General features: G+C 31.6%; 1 protein-coding gene across 1 annotated transcript in view; it reads right to left on the bottom strand.

Moving 5' to 3' along the window:
- The window catches only part of LOC107455376 (adhesive plaque matrix protein 2-like), a gene marked incomplete in the record, with an annotated part of 21,163 nt that overhangs the window by 3,671 nt on the left and 2,096 nt on the right, over positions 1–15,396 (bottom strand). Inside the window, 5 exon segments of the mRNA XM_071177332.1 lie at positions 592–714; positions 2,664–2,771; positions 8,494–8,604; positions 10,314–10,415; positions 13,178–13,279. Coding sequence (XP_071033433.1) covers positions 592–714; positions 2,664–2,771; positions 8,494–8,604; positions 10,314–10,415; positions 13,178–13,279 — 546 coding nt within the window.

The raw sequence follows: 15,396 nt of genomic DNA, 5'->3' as shown, positions 1-15,396 counted from the left end.
GTTTTATTTAATACTAGACGACTTATATATATACAGAGAGAGGGGAGAGAGAGAGAGTGATGTAGTGGTGAAGCAAGGGAGGTAAAAAGACAATAAATTAATTTAAGAATTAAAATTAACAAATTTAAAGAAAAAGAAAAATAAGTATAACAGCGACATCGATAGTGAAGAAGCTGCATACACACAGCATTGCAAAACAAAGACTGACGAATAAAATTAAATGGCTCTAAAGCAAAGAATAAGTTCATTTAATATTTCGAGACTTTTCCCGTTCAGACACTCTAGCACTACGAATTCCGGAACTTTTCCCTTGTAGACAATCTGGCACCTTTCAACACGGAAGTAGATGGATGATTGGCAATAACGACTACTACATTTACATATATAGAATGTAGGAATAAAGCAAGCTAAAAGCAAGATTTGTGGAAACCTGGGTAATGAAGAGAGAAAAAAGTAGGGAGTATAAAAAATCACGCAACCATGAGACGCCTATTCCTTATACGAAAAATATAAAGAACGTTTACACTATGAAAAGGACAAAATTACGCAGTATTTTAAATGTTAACCCAATAAGACACAAATAATATTTACTTTTGCAATATTCATCCATTTCCCATTTGTTTCTCTCAGCAACATAACCAGAATAACATTTGCATCTAGTATACTTGTCGAAGGTGAGTTCACAAGAAGTTGCCATCGGGCCACAATCACATCCTAGAAAAAAATATTTAACCACTTCATTAAAACTCATTAACTAAAAACACAATAAAAAGAAATAAAAGAGAAATAATTTTACTAGTTAAGGACAACCTTATGTCAATATATCATTTCTAATAGGAAACTGTTCATTTCTATTATCTTTTTTCAACTCTTGAGTTAATTTAAAAAAAATTAATTTAATAAAGTTTTTAGAAATACTAATATGAATATTAGATATTATGTCTGACAAAATCTAAATAAAATCTCAAAATTCAGGATATTTAACCGTATTAGATGAAAGCAGATAATTAGCGGTTTTTCCACAGTTAACATTTTGATTACAATCTTATTTTCTTATTTGATTACAATCTTATTTTTATATTTTGATTATAATCTTATTATTCATTATTATCTTATTTGACTGTTTTGCTTGAATGTGGTGAAAAAAAAATTAAATAAATTATTCTTAAAATCATTTTTCCGAGAAATTTCTAACGGCAAAGTAAGTATGCATTATTTAAAAAAACAAAATTACAACACACGTTGCGTTACGTAAATTAAATTTCATAGTTAATTTAAATCTATTTGTTTTCATCAGTAAAAAAACCCACCTCTTAGCTGAAAATTACTTTTTAGCAGGTCAAAATGCAAATATGAAATATTTGCATTTTGACCTTCTAAAAAGTAAATTTTATTTCTGACTTTCATGCAAATTTTTAATTTAATTCCGCTTAGTGAGAAATTTATTATAATTTTAATTATTTTTACACGATAATTTTAATTATTTTTACAAAATTTTTCTGGCACTTCTCACTTGAAATAATGAATATATATTGTTGGTTTCAAGAAGAAGAAAACTAGCGTTCTTCGCATATTCTTATTTTGCGCAAATTCTATTTCAGTCATTGAAGTCTAAAATAAATTTAAAAAAGTAATGTTTGCCATAAAACCACCATGTTTATCACAATTGTTATCTTTCAACTCTCTTAAGGAAAAAAAATACAATATTCATAGTCTTTATGGTAATATATAAGATTATAAATTATGAGCTGACAGGCAAAACAGTCCTCAGTGGCCGTTAAATCGAAGTTTAGAGTCTTGTCTTCGTTTGAAAAAGATGCGAAATTTTCGCGGTCTGCTACTCCTTGTAAAAGAGAAGTGATGCTTAAAATCTTAAATGTTGTAACCGACAAGTCGCAGAAGATGAGCTCGCACTTGTTTTTTAGTTTCATTTAAAATTACATAAAAGATTTCACAAATATGAAATATTATCTATATCAACTAAAAGTTGGAATTGAAACTACTGTATTAAATTTTTAACGAAAACATTATTTGCTTTCTAAATGTATTTCTTTTAAATATTTTTTTCTTTATCAAACAATTATATTTTATAAATAAAAATTTATTTGTTTTACTTAAAAATCAGTGAGAAACAAATATATTTCGAGCAATAATGTAGTCTCAAAAACATTAACAAACACGAAGCAGACATGGAAATTAGTGAGCAATATTACATATACACAAATATGAAATATAAACTTTAGTTGGAATTAGAACGACATTATTAATTATTTTATTTTATGAAAACAGTCTTTGCTTTCCAAATTTTTTTTAAATATTTTTTACTTGACCAAATAATTATATTTAATTACCAAAAATTTATTTGTTTACCTTAAAAATTAGTTGGACACAATAATATTTCAAACAATAATATAGTCTTTAAAACATTAATAAATGTGAAGCAAGCATTGAAATTAGTGATCAGAGCTTTTAACTTGTTTCAAGAATGTTGCACTATTTTTTTTTCTTTTCCAAACCTATTGAAAGATTTAAAAGAGACATAGAGCATGTTAGAAAAAAAAATAGTTTATGTTGTTCTTGTGACAAAAAATTTAAAAAAAAATTTTTTAGAATAACTTATGGAAAATCATATATCTTAATATTATTCAATTTTTTCAACTTACTTTCGCATTTGCCGCTAGAATCTGCATATACGTATTTATAATTACAAATGCATTTCTTTACATTGCCTTCAAACTCACAACTTTTCGAATTATATCCACAATCACACTCTGTAAAATAAATTCAATAAATAACAAAAAATGTTCGCAAAGAAATACTGGGAAAGTAAAGATTTCAACAGTTATATTCTTTGTATGTACAGATAGCAAAACAAATTCATTAAAATTTATTAGTTCATTATAAATTTGATTTTATGAATGAAATGTAAATGTGCGCAAAAATAAATGCATGGAACACCATGAATATCTCTTGATCTAATGATCGGATTTTCACGTACTAGAACTTTATCTTAAAGGTTCACTGGAAGACTTCAATTATACTAATCATAGAGTGCGCAAACGCTATTTGAAGTTCAGAAATCAGACACAAAAACATACTTTCCTGAATAGATTTTTTTTAGACGGATTTAAATTTTTGACTACAACCTGAAAACAGATTTAGGGGAGGAGTTGAAGGTTTTCACTTTTTAAGGATAATTTTACTACTTAGGCGAATCGAAAATATTTAGTGAACAATTATAAAATCCATTTATTCAAAATAAAATCCATTCATTCCTACAAAAAATAGCTCATGTAAATATTTTTTTTTGTTTTATTTAATACTAGACGACTTTTATTTAATACTAGAAATCTGAGCAAAATCAGTCAAATAGGTCCTGAGAAATTGAATTTTTTTAAAAACTCGTATGCTTAAAATTCAATTTCTCAGGAACTATTTGGCCTATTTTTCTCAAATTTAATATTTTGTTATGCATATTATATTATATTATATTATATTATATTATATTATATTATATTATATTACAGCTTTTACATTCTTCTAAATAATATTGGAAATCTATTTGGATTTCCATTGTTTCTAGTTCCTTTAATGTTCCAAGCTTCATTTCATAATATATCTCGAGAAAATTTTAGAATCGATAAATAAAAAAAGACTTTTTCATCAACATCGAGTAGGACGGAAACGTTAAACTGTTTGGATAAATAGGAGACCTTTTATTTTCTCATTCGACTTTTGAAATTTCAATTGTAAACGGAATTTTTTTGACATGCTTAAAAAATGTTTTTAATGTTAGTAGTAACAAAAATTGTATCGCATTAATTATTTTAGAAAGTAGTGACTAATTATTATTTTTGCAATCTATGAGCCTATGCTATTATATTAAGTAAAAATTATTTTAATGCCTCGCTAGGTAATTTAATATACCGTGTCACTAATTGAGTAATACCAAAAAACTCAGGCGAATAGATAAAACATTTTTGACTTCTAAAAATATGAAGATGACAATAAAAGTAAGCATGTTTTGATCGTTCAAAAATTGACGTAACAAGTTATTCATCCCTTTTGAGCTTTGAAAATGGGTGCTTATTTTTGAGCGATCGAAACATGTTGACATTTTTTTAAAGCTAATGAAGTTTTGATAATCAATTGCGCAATGTTGCTTCTAGGTTTTAATCATTATTTCGAACATAATTTTATGCCCGTAGAAGTAAACATCTGCATTTTAATATTTTAATAAGGTTCATGCAGTCCTTAAAAAATTAGAATATGTGTAATCAGTATTATAATATGAATATTGTTATACTGTAATTATGAAGTTATCCTCTTTAACTTTAAATTAAGCTTTGAAACCAAATATTTGGAGTTAGTGAAATTGAACTTTGCTTTGAATGTGAACTTAATAAAATGCATTCTAGCTTCTTGGTTTTGCTGCCACTATTTCAGAATCTTAAGAAACTTATCAACTCTGTTTTAACGGAGAGTATCTTATAACAGGTATCTGTTTAGTGTTGATGAAAATCGTAAAACAAGTTTGCAAACTAATCGAAAGAAAAATGCAAAAAATCAACATATTTTTTATTTTATTTATAAATACAAGGAACTAAAATAAAACATAATACACAAGTTCCACGTTGAAATTTTAATTTTTTTATATGCAAAAAATATTTACTTTACCATCATTTTACTATCTCTAATTATCTCGGGCAATTGAAAAAAACTAAATATTAGTCGTTGTATATGTTCACATTTTCATAATCGGAAAAATCATCTGCATTACTTTTACTTTCACTCGCGAGAGCCATTTTTTTTTACTCCTTTTTTCATGTAAATTCAGCAACCATCGTATATACAATTTCACAAAACGCGTCTGCAGTTCCAAGAACAGAAAAATTGGCAAACCTCCAATCACAGCAGATTATCATTATTTTTTCGTTTTGCTTTCGGCCGAGTAAAAACGTGATGAAACAAAACGTATTGACGAATTCTGCTATGCCCGAGTTTACTCGGGATAGTAAATATTTGCAATATATACATACCCGAATTAAATCGGGATAATCGGAGAAGTGGTTAGGAAAAAACGCAAAGAAATCATAATACCGATTTTTGGCGATAAATGTAGCGGGTGGTAATTAAAGAACATATTGTACGACAATTTACGGTGAATTTGCAAAAATAAGTTTCAGAATGTATCGAAACATCAGGATGCTATTTGTAAATCATCTTAATCCAAAGAAAACCATGTAACTTAAATATTTAGCAGAATGTAGCGATTTTTTAAACAATGAATCCTACACTATAAAACATATTATTAAATCATGTTATTCTTACATATTTCAATGTTTTTAAAATATCCCTTAACATTCATCATTTTTTTCAGTTATGGAGAAAATTATATAAAACCTTATGAATAAACATTGCAATTACCATACCCACTAGATTTTTTTCGGTTAAATTTTTTTTTGTTTCTTTAAACCTTCTTGCCTAGAATATTCGATCAAAGCTGTAAAAATGTTTATCCCTAAAAATTTGTATTAAATTACAAATTTGATTTCAGTGTAAAATCTTCACAATGAATAATTATATCCATGTGTGAATAATTTGAGATACTCATAATTTACATGGATAATTTGAAATAATACATAGAAGTTTTAACTACGCGAGAGCCGCAAATAAAGTCAGATAAAAAATTTAACTATTCAAATTCTAAAAGTTTGAAAAATCATATATAATTTATAAATAGATTCAAATTTTCTTTCCAAAAGAGATTAAAAAGTAAACAATCTTTGCTTTTCGGTGAGAAATCAGTTCAAAGAATGTATATTTCTCAGAAACTTCGAGATATTTTTCTTTTAACTATTAATAAACAAACCTTTTTAAACAATCACAATACTTTATTTCATTCTTTTCAATTGCCTGAGATTGGTTGCTTCGCAACGGAATGAAATTTAGTATTGATCTCTTGAATAATCTATGATTATCTTAAATTACTCATTTGTGGAGGTGATATAGCTTGGCAGTCTTTAGAGCCTATTGCAAAATATATGACCTCTTAGCCCCCCCCCCTAACAAGATATGACGAATCTTACCAAAGTTTTGTCTGTTTCCCCTAATTTGAGGGTCCGAAATCCAAATATGTAAAAAAATGTATATATGTTTATTTAAAGAAAGTACGTTTTTGTGTCTGATTTCATAACTTGATTAATATTTAGCACTAATAAATTAGCATATTTAAAATCCCCTCCCCAGGAATCATTAAGACTTAGTACTGGAACTACAGTAATAGACTTAGTACTAGTACTTAGTACTCACTTAGTACAGGAAAATTCGATCACTGGATGAAAATTCTTCAGGGTGATATCGTTTTTAATCTGCGCATAGTAGACATTGTATACTAGATTAATGCAATTCATTATGTTAATAGCAAAGCAAGAATGTTGATGATAAATGAATTATTTTGCATTTTTTATGCATATTTAGTTAGTTTTTCTAGTTAGATATTTATGTACCTCGGGAAATTTTTTTATAATCTAGATTTGTTCACTTTTTTGTTAAAAAAATATTTTAATGAAGTTTGATTTTATGATATGTACATTTCTAAAAGCATTTTACTTGTGAGAAAAACTTTTTCCTTTTATAAATTAATGTAAATTTTATATTGAATCTTGTTACTTTAAATTTCCTCCAATGACAAGTGATAAAAGTTGATCAGAGTCTTTCAAAATAAGAATTTCCTTCCGGGCTACAGGCGAGCTTTAAATTTCTAAGAAAATACAGTTCGGATGCCTTCCAGAAGACTATAATCGAAATTTGAAAAATTATAATTTATTTTTATCAAGTATTTATTTACGCCGACCAGTCTGTGTAGGGGGCAGGGAACTGTCCTTGCATCAGAAAGGTTCTGGGTTCGAATCCCGGGCAAGGCATGGATGTTTCTTTCCCTCTATCTGTGTTCTATGTCCTTTCTCCTTTGTGTGTGAATGTGACCCGCCCTATAAACGGGTTGTGGTAGTGTGACGTGGGCGACGCTGTTCCACCGCCGTGGCTTCGCCACAGGTGCCCACTGGGTAACGAAAAGAGAATTAGCAGTTCTGGCACTTTCTGTGGCCAATGGACAATAGCTCCAAGTGCCCGCCATTAAAAAAAAGTATTTATTTACTGGTTACAACCATAAGCTCAGTTGAAAATTAGCACTTGACACTTATGAAGCTATGATAGCTGAAAAGGGTCACATTTACGGAGATTTTAATTGTTAGGCGGACGGCACACCAAGTTTTTCTCTCTATCAGTCAGGTTTGATAATCGGTTTGCGTCCAAGTGGACATGGTTACATTCCGAGTGGACATTAAATCTGCCATCTTTTGTCAAGGAGGTACCACACCAGAGTTACTCAGGTTATTATCCGAAATCATGACATGTTGTTTGGTAGAAGGTGGAAACTCCATTGTGATAGTGGTCATGGGCCATATGGTCATTTGCCACTTACATGACAAAATGAAAAGATTGTTGAAGGGAGGGCTTAGCATAGCAAAAGAGTCTTCCACGGGATTTGGCTCGAAAACTTTGTACCCATTTATATATACTTCATTCACTGACCCCTGTCAAAACTTATACAAATAAAAACTCCTCATCAAAAATTCCTTTACGAAGGTTAGCTCTAGCTTGTCTTCATGCTTGACTTCTTCGAGTGACTTCCAAATAACTCCTTTGCCTCCTTCGTTGGGTTAAAAATTACAAGACAACGGATTTGAACATTGATAGTTGTAAACTCCAAAATGTGTTGGTTGTTCAACGCTGGTACGAAAGGGAAATGAAATATTTGTGAAATATCCTGTCCATAGACTACGCTCCCCAAAGTTAGAAAACTGTATTTTGCTATTTAGTAAATTATTGTATGCTATTTAGAAAACACTCGTTTTAGAACAATTTTCCTTTTGCGTTGAAATCAGTAGTTTTGGAGGTAAAAAAGAATTAAATAAACAAGCCAAAAGTTACATCGTAATGGTGCATCACAAAGAGCTGTTGGCTACGGTCTTTTAAAAATTCATAATTGAGACCGGAAAACATGCCAACACAATTTTGATCCTCTGGACTGGGAATGACTCGTCTCCAAAAGGTGTATAAAGAGCAACGCAGAATGAAATGGCAGAAAGAGTTTTATAATGAGTACATGAAATGTCCTTTATTCAATTTGAATAAAAGTAATTAATATTTCAGACTTATCAGAATTTTAAAACTAAGAGCTTTGGTTAAAAAGAAAAGTAAAAAGTTTAAGCATTCGTTGTTATCCTCATCTTTACTAAATGAAGCTATCATCTGGTAATCTAAATAACTTTAAGTTGCCAAAAAAATGAATCGAAGTGAAGTTAATATAAACGATTTTCAGGATTCAGTTCCCTCTATCTTTATAATTACAGATCAAATAAAGGCTTACTGGGAATAAGACTTCGAGAATGTTTTTGGATGATATAGATTTGTTACAGCATGACTTACTTTCACATTCATCTTCATGGTTTTGCTTGTAATTCTCATAACATGAACATACTTTTTCGTTTGTTTGTAAATCAAAAGAGCAATTTTCGCTGTTCCGTCCACAGTCGCATTCTGTAATAAACCATTCATTTGTATTGCAATAACTACTTGTAATTGATTTAAAGCTTAATAGTTTAAAATAAACTTTTTAAAATATACAAAAATTTTCAGTAAAAATTCAAAAATAAATACATAAGTAAAAGCAAAAGAGAAACAAAGAAGTTGTGATCACCTTATTATGATTACTGGCTACCCATTGGTTAAATGCTTTTTCTTTCTAGGTTGACATCGTTAAACGCCACAAAATTTCAAATCATGGGTTGCAGAAACTGTTTTTATTGTTATTTATCGTCGGATTGGTCTACAAATCTACGTGCATTGGCACGTACGTTTACAAACACGAGCATTGGCAGAATGCACGTGTTTACAGACATCACAAAACTCTTTTCCTTCTTCAATATTTATATTTATATTGAAATCACCGTCAAGCCAGCAATTATAAGTTAATGAAAAAAAGAATACAATAAACTCACCACATTAATGCATATCAAAATTAAAAGTCGAAAAAAGAATTCTAAAAGAATTATCAAGCAGCAGCGGTCGCCATAACAACCTATGCGCATTGTTTACTATTATTCTTGAACAAAGTTGAAAAGTGGGATGACGTCCGAATAAAATGCGAATGCCATCAAATCCAAATCAAGACCCATTTTGCCAATGGATAAAAAATTGAAGCAAAATTTGATATTAAAGTAATTACTTGAAGTGAGTTAAGAAATATCTACGAATCACGTTTTTTTGTGCTAATTAAGGAATTATTCTCATTAACATTTTATTCCTTTTCTATTTTGCTGCAAGTAAGAAAGGTTTGCACATTTAGGTTGGAATAGTAATAGGAGTTATGAATAAACAAATTTAAAAAAAGTAATGCACCCCTGTAGCAGCCTGCTGAGGCTTAGGAGAGGTCCCGATGGTTAAAGCTCCATAATCTCCAGACCAATGGCATGATTGAAAAAATTCATCTATCTAATAAGACTCTTGTAGAGGCTGTTGGTTGCGTCAGCTCAGATTGCATGAAAAACTGAGGTAGAAGGATCGAGGATGGGAACGAAGATCGAAGGTAGGAGGACGAACCGAAATAGTTCCTGCGCGGATGAATACCGGCGGAGGAGCATCAACCAGCGGCCAAGGCAGGGAGTGAAAAGGCTGAAGTCCAGTATTTAAGCAGATGACAGTTTGCCTTCGAGAGAGGTTGTTGTGCAGCGTCCGAGACTTCGTCCCGATATCCCAATTCTTCCCGGTGACGCCCACCTGCAGAATGCGACATTTACAATCAAAAGTTTAAGTTTTTAATTGTTCTTTTAATAACAACTTTCAATGTTTTTAAAGAATAACTTTTTAATTGGAGTTTGTGAAGTTTCGTAGATGGTTTGTTATCTTTCAATATTAAAGAGGATGTTTCTTTGCCATATTGTTTCATTTTTGAAAGTCTTACATTCCCATCACCGAACCATATAACTCTTATGCTTGAAAGCTGCAGTACTTAGTTTTCCTTTCTCAAAATATTAACAACTTTTACTTATTGAATCACTTCCAACACGGGTACGTGAGATATACAAACGCTCTTCCCCGCAACTAATTTTTTAAAAAAAATGAGAAGTAGTGTTAAATTATCGTTATCGGAAAATAGTTCTCCTTCTGAATCCCTTAATGCATTTTTGTCCAAAAGAGTTACATGTGCCAAAAAGAGGAAGAATAAGGAGTTCTTGAATTTTTCTTACCTTCACATTTGCCGTGTATTTGAGCAGTTCCCTGATAGCAGCGACAAGTTTTTTCAGATCTCTTAAATGTACACCCTATATTTTCCTCTCCACAATCGCAAACTGAAACAATAATTATTCAATAACAACTCAACAATTCAAACTACAAGCACGTAGTCCATTTATTACAGTTGAAAATAGCTCAAATAATTATCAAAACCAGGACAAGCATTATTTGCCGAAAACTGTTAAATACTCTCGTCATAGAGGTTGCTTAAATGTTACGTGACTTGGAGATTCGAGGTTTAAAGGTTAAACTGGTGATAGATTTATGCATTGCTATTTCGAAGTAGGAGATATTGTTTCTCATTTGGTTATTAACGTTAAATCGCATAAGACTAAGTCCATATTGCCGGGATGAATATATGCTAATTAGAAAAAAGTATCTAGACACACTATAGTATGAACTCGAAGACTCCTGAGAGGTATATTTACATGATGTTGTACACGTTTTACAATGACAACCAGTTTTTCTTCTTTTTTTGTAGGTGATTACTATAGGAATCGACTTCTAGGTGTTCATCACAGCTAAAGTAATGGCAAAAAGAGAAGAATTTTGGTTACCTGGCTACATAATCTGCTTTCTAATTCATGCCAGAGTTGTTCTATCGGATTTATTTAGATCAGTCGAGTTTAGCCACTGCTTTCGTCAAACGATAACTGCTCAGGTCTCGATGTGTAAATGGAGCAGTTTCTTTTTCCTTTTGAAAGAGATGTAATTCGTAACATGATCGTAAAGATTGGTAGAGCAACATTACCTAGCATATCCACTTACGTCTCAGAATTCATGTTTAAAGAAAACCTGAAATTTATGACCCAGGCTAAACCATGAAAAATTCCCCAACACCATTATACATCACCGACTCTATCCGCTTCTTGAACTACGAGGGTTGTAAATTAAATAGTGGCAACTTAACCTTGAAACTCGCAGAAGGGTGGGCATGCGCAAATAGGATATGGGAGAGGTGAGGTGGAGCTGTTGTCGATGTGTAGAGTGCAAAATACAGTCGATCTGCTTAGAAGGGTAGTTGTTGTGTGTCGTTAAAGTGAGGAGTTTCGTTTCCATCGCTCTAAAGCATGTTTTCAAAAGGCGAAAATGACGAAAAATGACGTTTAATGACGAAAAAGACGAGATGCTTGAACCCATCGTTCTACTGTCCAATACGGTAAAGCATTTGCGTCACTAGCTTCCACTAATCCTCGATAGCATTCTGTTGCATTTTTGCCGCGGACAACCTCGATTTTAAGCGACGACCGCTGATCACCTTTTGAAAACATGCTTTAGAGCGATGGAAACGAAACTCCTCACTTTAGCGCCACACAACAACTACCCTTCTAAGCAGATCGACTGTTTTTTGCACTCTACACATCGACAACAACTCCACTTCACCGTTCCCATATCCTATTTGCGCATGCCCACCCTTCTGTGCGTTTCAAGGTTAAGTTGCCACTATTTAATTTACAACCCTCGTATTTTGTACAGAAATTATCGAACTTAGTTATAATAACATAGCGGTACTGAACCTACCTACAGATAGCGGTGCAAAGTCATTGCTGATCGATTCTAGTGTTAAATTGCAACAGCAGATTATCGTACCGGATCAGGATGTTTAAACTACATGTTTTATAAAGAAACTGGTAATTGTTAGATTACATATTGTCCAAAGTACACTCTGTACTTTTTAAGAATTCTATACTAAACACAGTGACATCTTTGAGCAGCTTTTCCAAAATGCCTGCGCAACTTTCTTTTTATAGTTTTCAATGAACATACGTCTGTTTTATTCCTCTGTCGCCCTTTGTTTCCAAAATTCGTTAGTCCTCCGGTGGACAAGTAGTTTATTTTCACCAAATTTTTTAATGAAATAGCTCGAATTCAAAAACTTTAAAAAAAGAAAATAGGCGATGAGAGGAGTTGGCCGGTTTGAAAGAAAGAGAAAATTTCAAGGAGAGAGCTGGGCTCTGACTGTCTCTATTCGAGATGTTCTAGATGTCTCTGTTTAGTCTCTGTTCGAGACGATATTAAGAGGTCTCAGAGGAGGTTTTACTTTTGTTTAATTTCTTTTGCCTATATTGCAAATTTTTAATTTTCTTTTTCTCTAACTAAGTATCCCATGAATCTAGATGGGCATGTATGAACTTAAAATTGGATAGGATATGTATCGAAAATTAAATATGTTACTCAAGGTTTCATTAGGTCATTTTTTGAGTTTCATATTTCCATTTTTGTTCATTATTTGAAGAGTAGTATACCCACAATTTCCTCTCCTTTACATTTTAAAAAGCTAGGGCGGGCCTTAACCAGTATACCCTATGTTTTTGTTTTTAAAAACTAATACTTTCTTTGCATGCACAAAGAGTGCGACATTTTTTTTTGCTTGTTTCTTCATTTGGTTATTAATAATAATAACCTGGGATCATGAATAATATCTGAATAAGTATTTTGTGATAAATTATCACATTAATTCTATTATTTCCCCCAATTTAGCATTCGAGAATCACATAATAGTCCGCACTTGAAACATGAAGATGGAAACTAAGTATGAAAAATTCCAATGATTGGTTTTAAGCTTATGCCCAAAGACACGTTTTTTTTGGACAATGTGCAATAAGAATTAACTCTGATTTTCATATATTGCGCATAAATGTGTATGTTCGTAATTTATGGGCCGTTTAAATTGTTATGCCTTAGCAGACGTCACAGTACATGAGTGAGATTAACTTTTTTTAATTTTTACATAGGTTTGAAACTATCTCGTCAGTGTGTTTCGCATAATGATTCTTCTATGATCTATGATAGATCTAAAATTAAAAGGTTTACCTACTTTGACATATGCCATCGAAGTTACCGGTACCGATTCTGCAATTACAGATTTTTTCACCGTTAATAAAACTGCATCCTCTAGAGTTGTATCCACAGTTGCATCCTGAAATGAAATATACGGGAAAATAATCCTCAAATTCTGTATAAAACACGTCTCGGATGTTATTTGTTTATTTCACCTTGCTTAAATCTTAATAGCTCTGTTGTTCAAATTAGGAAAATTCTTAGGTCTCTATAATCTTCTAGAGATTTAAACTTTAAATAATGGCAAAAATTATTTTTTTCTTGTTAATAAGGAGATTGGAAAAAAATTTTGTTGTTACCTATGCCGCTTCCCAATATCAACAAGCCTGCTTGAAATCAAGTGGATTAAGGCAGAGGGTGCACTTTATTTTTTAAGTGGTGCCACCTGTGGCCACCAAGAATATCACTTTGCCACACATATACGTAACAACCCGTTTCATAGGGAGGATTCATTAGCAAATTTTAAAACCATTCTCAGATAGTATTTTTGACCTGAATTGGAGAACGATTCATCTCTAATTCAGTAATTCCAAAAATATTGATTTGTTATGGGAATTTGGAGTGACCCCGACAGATTTAATGTGCACCATTAAGTCACCATTTAATGCACGGAAATTTTTCGAAAGGCTGGAATCGAACTCCTGTTCATAAGAACACGAGTCTAACTACCAACCAGGCTATTCTGGCTCTAGAAAAATTAAATTCTCAAAGATAATAAAAAAAATTTAATAGGAAAATTGAGTTATTTAATTTTATAGCTATTTAAAAATAATTTTAAATGTCAAATAAAAAGTGACAAGTGTTATGTATGTTTTTCATATTGCAGACTATTTTCAGAGTGTATATCTTTACATTTTTTCATAAAACAAAGTCCACTGGATTTAAATAATAAGGCATTTGCGTACCATAAAATTTTCCAAAAGGTTACTTGAATGGAATATCTAGCCTTGCTTAAAATTTTCTATTGTATTCCTAAATTCTGACCAAGGACGCTGAATCCAATTATATTTTTATACAATTAGTTTGCGAAGGCATGCAAACAGGTAAAGAAACGTTAAAATATTTCTTTTGAAAATATAAAATTGTGCCAAATGTTGTGCAATATTCTGGATGCTGGGTCTCATGTGGTAAATACAGTCACTGTGGGCAATTTTATATTTAATTTTATACTGACTCAATTCTACGTTTATGACTATCAAAGTTCAACTCCTTAGCTTTGTAACTTTGAACACAACCCAGAAGACAAGGGAAATCCTGAATTAAGTTTGGGGACAAACTAGCTTTCGTGGAGAACTTTTTAAATGAACTAACCAGCATTTGCGTTAAATGAATAAGAAAGCTACTAAAATCACACGACAGCTAGGGGATTAAAACCAGTGGTCCTTCTACCATTTGAGAGTAGTTTAATTCGGCACTGTGGTTGGTGAGAGCCGATGAAGAAACTCCTGGATTTTGATTTGAGTCAAATTCCCTTTAGTAGAGAACTTCCTTCAATTTAACTAATCCCCACTCATGCTTCATAGTGAGGAAAATCGCGAAAAATATCCAACAGGTTAATTCACTAACGAAGAGATTCTAATCTATGACACCTAAACCAGTGGTCGGCAAACTTATTAGCCAAAGAGCCAAATATGAGCATTACGACACTTTAAAAAAAATTAGGAGCCAAATCTGCTTGTTTAGTAAACTTTTATTACACTAAATAAGTAGTACACTAAATAAAACTAAATTTCATACTTAATAAATATTTATTAATGCGAACAATGTGCTTGCATCTCCTTGGAAAGTTTGAGTAAGTCAGGTTTGTATGTTGTTGTTTTTAATCTTAGGCATGATTCCAAGTTCTCATCAATAAGACAACTTCTCAGTTTACTCTTGATAATGTTCATGCTTGAAAAAGATTGTTCGCCTATGTATGTAGAACCGAAAAGGGAAAGAACAGCAAAAGCTAGCTTTTTCAACTGAGAGTCAGGAATATTATTCCAAGCATTGAAAATGATCATGTCTTCCTTCTCCAGATCATTCAAAGCAGACCACTTGTGTTGTGAACTAAGATCAAATTTTTTCTTCTCCAATATTTCCAATTCAACACAAAGACGTTCGAATTTAGAGGGCCATCTCTCCTTGTTTTTTAAATCCAGCAATTGTATTTGAAGCTACCAATGTCAATTTCAAAAAGAGAAAATTTCAACTCGG

The sequence above is a fragment of the Parasteatoda tepidariorum genome, chromosome 2 (genome assembly GCF_043381705.1).
Source record: "Parasteatoda tepidariorum isolate YZ-2023 chromosome 2, CAS_Ptep_4.0, whole genome shotgun sequence".
NCBI classification, from domain to species: Eukaryota; Metazoa; Arthropoda; class Arachnida; order Araneae; family Theridiidae; genus Parasteatoda; species Parasteatoda tepidariorum.
This window is presented reverse-complemented; position numbering and strand designations above follow the sequence as displayed.